The 8,767-nt window shown below is 40.3% G+C and overlaps 1 protein-coding gene across 2 annotated transcripts in view; it reads left to right on the top strand.

The window, feature by feature from the left end:
• Nucleotides 1–7,887, top strand: part of sox6 (SRY-box transcription factor 6) — a 149,916-nt gene extending 142,029 nt beyond the window's left edge. For both annotated transcript variants that reach the window (XM_086106839.1, XM_086106840.1), the window contains exons 16-17: nucleotides 1,148–1,364; nucleotides 2,627–7,887. In XM_086106839.1, coding sequence (XP_085962965.1) covers nucleotides 1,148–1,364; nucleotides 2,627–2,933 — 524 coding nt within the window. In that variant the 3' untranslated portion in view covers nucleotides 2,934–7,887. The remainder of the gene's footprint in view (nucleotides 1–1,147; nucleotides 1,365–2,626) is intronic.
• Nucleotides 7,888–8,767: the final 880 nt, after the last annotated feature.

The following is an 8,767-nucleotide window of genomic DNA, read 5'->3' on the forward strand; positions in this document are numbered from 1 at the left end:
GAATGTCTCTTGTCACACTCGAGTGTTAAAGCCACTCAGACAGTGTGGAATGGAAAACACTTTTTGCACTTTCAAACAGCAAATAAAGTCGGTTGGAATACAGTACCCTGTAATGTCTGAGGTGAAACAATACATTCCAATGGTCAACCTGATATTTGGAAATAATGTTCCCATGAGCTAAATAGGGGTCAAAATGTATGTAGAATAGAAAATCCTTGTAAAGGCAATGTTGTAGAAGAACATTTTTAACCGTTTAAAAAGAAGTTAACCACTGTTAATATTAAAATATAAAAACCAAAACACTCAGCTTCAACTTTTAAGAGACCTGTAGCACAGTGTGCAGGGTTTGGCCACAATTTTTTAATGAGTGGCCAACCGTTGGTCGCTGGTTTCCCACGTAACCGCCAGTGAACGGAAACACAGCATCACAGATGTAACAGCCAATCAAAAATACCCATGCATTTTCACACACACAAAAAAAATCGACATTTGTGAAATTCACTGCAATTACTTATCCTTTTCTTTTTGTGGTAGCCCAGTTCTTCGATGACAATCTCGCCATGTTTTTCTGGTTAAAGAAAATACAGCATAGTACTGTACATTGTTCATGGAGTATCAAAACCCAAAGCAGGGTCTTAGTTTTTCCATTGCAGCGCACTAGTCGATGTGCCGTGCTCAATCGCTTGGCGTGCTGCGAACAGTCACCAACTGTAATTTTTCCATGACAATCCACTTGAGTCATTTTGGTCAGGGCACTTGGTGCGTGGCGGTCCAAAGACAAATGATGAGTCGTAATGCGAAGATGATTCATATTGCAGATGTGCCTCAGTTTAAAAAAAACAAACAAACAGAAAGCACTCCAGTGACTTGACTCCACTTGGTGAATCTGGACTTTTATTTACTTTGTGCTTTGATTGGGAGTCGGCTTACTTTAGGTTAAGGGTGTCAAATTCCATGACACAGGTGATTCAAACTTAACATGATTCGAACATAAATGTGAATCGAAACTGACAGGATACATTTTTATTGTTTTACATTCTTACTTAAAAAATTTATCATCTTAAGTATAACACAGACATAACCACATGAAAATGTCTTCTATCATAGTGTCTATTGTATAATATAATGTCATTTTGTTTCTACGCAGGCTCCCGGTGGAAGTCCATGTCCAACCAGGACAAACAGCCGTACTATGAAGAGCAGGCCCGCCTGAGTAAGCTCCACTTGGAGAAGTACCCCAACTACAAGTACAAGCCCCGGCCTAAGAGGACTTGCATCATCGACGGCAAGAAGCTGCGCATTGGAGAATACAAGCAGATGATGCGCTCACGGCGACAAGAGATGAGGCAGTTTTTCACTGTGGGGTAAGGTGCTTACTCTCACCCTGTACATACAGAATATATCGCTATCTGCGTCTTTCCAGATGTGCCAATGTTTTTGAAAAAACAAATATTTTATTATTTGTGAGTATGATTTCATGAAAAACAGGTAATGAACAATACAATACAACACATCATTTTTAGCACCATATAATTGTTTGCATCCACCCAACCCAACCCTGATTTAGCTAAAATATAAAATATGGTCTTATTCTGATCATACAAGTAACAGGTAGTGTTGGTTTGAGCGGCACACTCCATTATGGCTAAAAACGTTGAAAACGAATATGAAAAATAGAAGCAAGGACTTAACCTTATTTCTTGCTAAGGCACCATGCTTAAATTACCTTGATATCATTTCTGTCATGTAACTCAATTTTTTTCCCTCTTTCTCGATGGCTGAAAAGGTTTTAGTAACTGGGTTTCGTGTATGGTGAGAGATGCAACTTGAGAGCAGAATTAAGCTGTTAAAATATGTCAGATAAAACAAAAGTGTTCTTTCATGGAGGGGACAGAAAATGGCTCATATAACAATAAGTGCTGTTTATGATGTAACACTATTTCCCACAAGCACGTGTTGACTTAACCTTACTGTGTGTTTAAATCAATAGCAGTGGTTTAATCATTTTCGACAATAGCAGCCTGCAAATGGGGCATGAAGTGCAGTGCTTATTACAGGATTGAAGCTGTAAGTATGGACTTTCTGGCTTAGAGAAGCCTGCAGGCAGGCAGCACTTCAATGGTCTGTGTGTGACGTGCTCCCTAGCACTCTTCTCCAGGTGTTCCCATGTCAGTCATGCTCTTGAGCACCCTGGCTGTCAGTCATCCGGTGAAATAGGAGATGAGTCAATATAGGGTGCCTTTGAGACTTCTCCATGATTTTCCATTGAACTTCATCCTTATTGTATATAATCAGATGTGCTGTTAGAAATGCATATTGGTCAAGCTTTTATTTTTTTATATACTGTATCTAAATGACCTACAAGCAGACAACGTGTTCAAATTTTTATATATTCATAATAAGAACTCAGAGCGTCATTCTTCGACTACATTTACATGAGGACAACACAGTCACTTTTTTAGGGATTGTGACCCAGACCAGAAGAGGGCTTGGTGTTGATTATAGGTTTCCAATCATTCAAGTAACGTAAATTGATGCTGGAAAGAATTCAGTTGCCCAAAGAGTTTACACAGAGCTCCATAGAATCTAATTGAGTTCCAATCTTATTTATCCTCTCAACATCTAGGCAACCGCCACAGATTCCCATTACCACAAGCGCCAGTATGGTCTATCCCGGCGCCATCGCCATGGCAACGACGACGCCCTCGCCCCAAATGACATCAGAGTGCTCGAGTGCGTCGGTGAGTCCTGAACCGACCATCCCCGTCATTCAGAGCACCTTCAACATGAAGCTGGAGGCCAATAACATAGCCAATAACAGCGAGCCGGTCAATGGCGAGGACGACATGGACATGTTCGAAGACTTCGAGGACGAGCCCAAATCAGACTATAGTAGTGAAAATGACACACATGAGCCGGTCAGCGCCAACTAATGGACGCCCAGCGGGAAGTGTTAAGACAGCACCACCGAGGTTTGAAAGTGTTCACAAGGAGGACGAAAACATGATGCAAGCCAGCATGCACATGTGGCTTCGGTAAATCCAAAAAAAAAAAAAAAAAGCTATTCGGTCTTAAGTGTTTCTTTATGTGTGTGCGTGTAGCTATAATTTTTTTCCTCATGTCATTGCGGTAATGGACAACGAAAACAAAATGGCTGTGACGGAGAACGTACAGAACTTGAAATCAAACATTTGCTCATTATTACGGTTATTGATCTTGTTTCTCAACCATTTCGGGACATGACATTCGTGTCTCACTCAGGTATTGTGTGCCAGCCAACAGCTTGCGAATGTGTCTGATCATCATGGCGACAACACCAGTTTCAAAGGTCACGTGATTCCAACATGCGTCAGTATCGGTACAATGTACTTTGTATGCTATCAAACTCCTGAGGTAGTGCATCGGTGCCAAAACAAATCATTTGTAAGGTTAAGAGAGCAACACTTAATCTCAATTCGTTATGGATACAAAACCGCATCTCCACTCGCTCTTTCCCAGTTTTACTAGCCATTCCCAGTCAGCAATTTTTTAATCTGAGTGATTGTAATCAGGCCAGAATGCTTCAGGGCCAACAGGCCGCCAATCCGCCGGATTGGAAGAGCAGCGAAAAGGCAGCTTTAGAGGCATTACAATCTCAAATTGTGAAGCGACACAACATTCTCCTAAACGCTTTAGCCCCATTTGGAGGGCACATTTAAAGTCTTAGCTCCTAAACTTTTTTTAAATTCTTTTTCCACATTGTAAATCTTAAAACAGATGCTAAGAAGTCTTAAAGCGGAGCACAGTCATTGGGTCTATGCAATGACTTGATTACTGGCGCAGTCTTAAGACGTGAGGGCATTTGTACAATAGACAACCGAAAACATTGGTCAAGTGCACTTATTCTCATCGTGTCCCCTTTTAAACCATGTCTCAAAAAGGGCCTTGTATTGTCTAGGCTGGGGGTGTCCAAAATGTTACTTTCAAGGGCTGCATACAGAAAAATTCTTGAAGGATGCCGTGCTCAGTTTGACGTGCTTCACCTTTAAACAGGCTCTAAATTGAATTCAGAAATATGCTTCTCAATGTCTTGCGCATGTTTGAAGATAACTGCTGATGATGTGCAAACACTGAGAGCTACGTAAGACTACATTTTGAAGATATAGCGTTCAACGCTTAATCGTCCACCGTTTCAGTTTTCGGAAAAATGAGGAGGGGGGGGCATTCATTTTTTTCAGGTCGTGGTTGTGATATTTGATCAACAGTTCACATTTGAATGGGGGCGGAGTTTTGGCCCACTCACATTCAGCAGACAAACCCACAGCGTCACTTTTCACGATTTTGAAGCCAATTTATAGTTTTTCCCTTTAAAATGGCCCTGGGGCCATAGTTTGGACACCATTAGCCTAAAAGCTGACAAGTGACCTCCTCGGCTCATTAAAGCTCCTTGAGCAGTCAAAGCCTCCATATTTTGAGGCCGAGATCCTCTTTATAGGGCGCAAGGTTTAAGTGGCTCCCCCGCTCCCCGCCCCCGAAGCCCTACCATGACCCCTGCCCGGTGTAGCCTGAGTCCACAGGCGGCGCCATCTGGCTTTGAGAAGACACACAAGGCCAACAATAGAAGCGAAGGTGCGTGTCCCTCCATCAAAGTGCTGGAAGTGAGGCCTCGGCAGGGCTCGTGCCGCGGCCCGTTCGCCAGTCGCTGGCGAGCAGATGGAACAAGTACATCAAGCTGTGGGGGATTATTAAAATGAGTGACGACTGGATATCGTGTGAAATGCGGCATTATTAATGCATGACTTGGGTTATTCCACCGCTTGCCCTTGAATCCGTCCATTTTAGATCCCACCGGCCGATCACTGGATCTCCGCTGCATTGCCTCCCAAATGCTACACATTTGTATCACTTCATCCTATTTGAGGGCGCATCCATCTTGTGTCTCATGAATTATTTGTATTTATTGTCTGTGTTCTGAACTTAAGCTACAACACAAACTTTACAGAGTGGATATCCAGACAATTTCTGTTCCTCCTGTCTGCTGGTGGCTGGACTGATTTGTATGTGATTGTAAATATCAATATGACCATGCCTCACACATTCAGTGGGGGGCTATCTACAAAGGACGCAAACTTGACTCTGCTCACGTGGCGAAAGGACAGAGGAGAAAAAAAAACCCTCACAGGAAAAAAAAACAACAATAAGACGAACTCGTATAGGAGACGCTGTATCAGAAGTGTTTGAAGCACTGGATATAAATTGTATTTTTGATCAATTCTGATTAATGTGAATCTGTTTGAGGATTAAAAAAAACACCATGAATTAACTAAAATCCCCAGATGGACTCAAATGGGTTTGCTCTCACAGTTGCCAGACTAATGTGTGTGTTTTTTTTTTTGTCTATTTAGTTTATTTATGCAAAGACGTGATGGGTGAACGCTTTGCTGAGGCTGCCTTGGAGAGAAACTTCCGAATTTGACCGCAGGCTTCCTTTAGCCAGAAAACACCAGGCTGTTGTGTATGAATCTATTGTTGTATTTATTACTAGCTACCAGAAATGTCAGTAAAACAACAAAAGGAGAATCAGAGAGCCAGTATGAGGAAAACAAAAATGCTTGATGAATTGGGAGTATCAAAATGTACCACCTTATTTAGGTTTTATTGTACATATATAAGAAATCTATTTTTATTTGATTATTTGGTCAATAAGTTATGTATGTGGCTAATCTATTTGATTTCTTTTATCTTTCTATGTGAGTTCACCTTTGAAAAATGTCACTGTACCTTGAAAAGATGCTGAATATACGCTTATCAGGCTTATTTCTGATAATCATCCCTAGACTAATTCAAATCAATCAATCAAAACGAGTTACAGTGGTGGCTTGAGATACGATTTTAATTCCTTCCATCATTAAAAACAGTCATATCCCAAATCATGTTTTCCTACTAAAATGAATGTGAAAACCATTAATCCATTCTAAAACACAAAAGTTTGTTTTTAATACGGAAAATCATACTCTGTATTACAGTAATGTATAAAATATATAGTCATGACATACTTAAATAGAATATTTGTGATCATATATATAACCTATATAGCCGTCGTCGAAAGGGTGAAAACACATCGACTACCTCCGCTATTTGTAAGCCCGTCAATGCCATTTTGTATTTTTGTGTGTTAGCTTGCGGAAGGCAAAGTCGTGTTGTTTTTAAACACGTTGTGATGCCCTTTGTTTTATTTTTAGTTTGACAGTAAACTTCAACATATGGAAAATGGCTCATTATATCCGGCAAAGTGTTGCTTGAGGTGCACTCGCAGCTGGAATCGTTGCTCACAGGTCAAAGCAAAAAAATAAATAAAAACTGAAGGAAAGCTTGGATCTAAAGGCACCACTGTATTGCTTTTCGTCATGCTCTTCTAGTAAAGTAAAAGTAGGGCATTGACTTCAACAAGAAGCACTTGATGTAGAAAAATTTGATCATCATCATGGTACAACCTAACAGCACTAAATGGTGACAGAAGACAAAAGTAGTCGTGCATTGAATTCATGAACAAGTGTGATTGTTTTTCAACACGTTTTCTATCATTTGACAAGTGGGAATGTGCATATATTTAATAGTGGCAAAATGCTGTTCTCTTCTTGCCAATCGATTTTTTTTTCTTCTCATGCTTTCAATGATTCGTTTCTTATCCATGTCATGTTTTCTCTTAATCCTCCATGCAGAAAGTTAGATTGAACAACAAAGGACAAAACGCGCATATGCTGGTTCTATCCTTTTACTGTCATTTGATTTTTTTTTTTCTTTTTCATTTCTTCATCTGTTGGAGCGAAGAATATGGTGGGAACGTTGTGTGTGTTAATTTAATCAGCACAATTCACTGACATGCTGGACTGACTTACTAGCTGCTGTTCAGAAGGGCAACATCATGTTTTGGTGTTGTTCTATAGAGGTACTTTTTGCTTTCTAGTTGTTTCTCAAGCAACACTGTGTCAGGCTCTTCCATCACCTGAGCCTTGATTTTCTAAATGGCTGGCAGTCTGCGTAAATATATAAATATACGTTGTTGTTTTTTGTTTTTTTTCCTGGCAGGTACCGGTACCCACAGTAGGCAAATGGAAAGTATCGTTTGGGTGTTATTAGAGAGGAAAAAGAATTACATAGTGTCTGTTGCTGCTTTAAAAACAAACAAAAAAACAAAAAACAAAAAAAGAACTTTATGTCTGAATATGTAAATAGTATATCATATCTTGTACAGTCCAATGTAAAGTTTTTAATTCAACTTAATAATGTTGCCATCATTGTGTTCACATTCTTTATACATGACAAAAGATTATTTGCTAGGTGATATTGCTCAAAAGAACAAAAATGTCTGTTTCGTTTGTTTGTTTGGCTTCCTAGTGTCCACAAGCAGCTCTTTGGTTTCCATGTGCAGTATTGACGTGCTAAACCTAAGGTGAATCCTTTGACAGTTAACGTGAGAGTGTGTGTGCGTGCGAATGTGCGTGTGTGCGTGTGTGTGTGTAGTGCAATCTCCCTTGCTTTTGTAGTCCGACTATATCAAGTTAAAACAAACCAAGATATTAAGAAATCAATGATATATTTGGGTGCATTTAGGCGTCATGGAAATGTGCATACTGTCTAAAAAAAATAAAAATAAAGAACTAAATGATCCCCGGCAAGATTCAGTTGCGGCATTTTATGGTGTAAAAGCATTTCTGTACGTGTCAGTCCATTGTAATAATATGACAGGAGGCTGGCTAGCGCGCCTGTTTCCTCTGCTCATTTACCTCAAGAAGTTCCTCCCTTTGTGTAAACGAGAACAAAATTGTGTTGCAGAGAGCTTCTCACATCACTCCATCTTTTGTACTGCTGTTGACACTTACACATTAAAGAAGCAATTTGTTTAAACACTGGACTACGTCACTGTCTTCTTTTCTAATGTTGTTTTCACTTGTTTCTCAGCCATCCAGGTCATGGCAACGTGCAGAGGTTGAAGTAAGGCAACTGGAATCTTCTTTGTTGAATATGCAGGATGTTTTTCTTGTTTGTTTTTTGTTTTCCATAAACATTCAAAGTAGGTAATTATGCTAATGTTACATATTAAAAAAATCAAGGCAATTGGACTGGTTTTGTTTTGTGAAAATTTTACAAAATGACTTGGGCAATGCTGCCATTAGGACAGTGGTTCTTAACCTGGGTTCGATCAAACCCTAGGGGTTCGGTGCATCAGTCTCAGGGGTTCGACGGAGCCTTTGCCATGGAGGTTAAGACACACACGACTCAACATGTCAATTAGTTATGACACGCCTGCTTGGCCATCACTGGCTGGTTCATTTAATGCACAATTAAAAAACGTATACTTTATACTTATAGGATAAGAAAAGCTTTATTTGTCCCACACCGGAAATTTCCCAGTCAGCAAAATTGGTCTGGCCCAGCTCTGGGGCAGACACGGCACGTACGCTCAGCCCACATACCTCAATGAATGACGGTCCTGCAGTGGCCCACGTCTGGCATCCATGATGTGGGCCGCATTTGGCCCAGATCTGAGCCGCATTGTAAAACCATATCTGGCCCTACTCCGGCCCGACGCTGGGCCAGAACAGGTTCCTGATATCAGCCCGAATTCAACCTCAACGAAGCCACATCTTACATGAGCCATATTTGACCCACATTAAAAAAAAAAGTCTCAAAAACGACTGTTATAAAAATATGTTTATTGTCATAATTTGTGAACCTCACATATAACTCCACATACACTGGAAAAATGCACTTTTCTTTATTTAAC

Source organism: Hippocampus guttulatus, chromosome 3 (assembly GCF_054856545.1).
Source record: "Hippocampus guttulatus isolate MCC_2025c chromosome 3, RoL_Hgut_1.0, whole genome shotgun sequence".
NCBI classification, from domain to species: Eukaryota; Metazoa; Chordata; class Actinopteri; order Syngnathiformes; family Syngnathidae; genus Hippocampus; species Hippocampus guttulatus.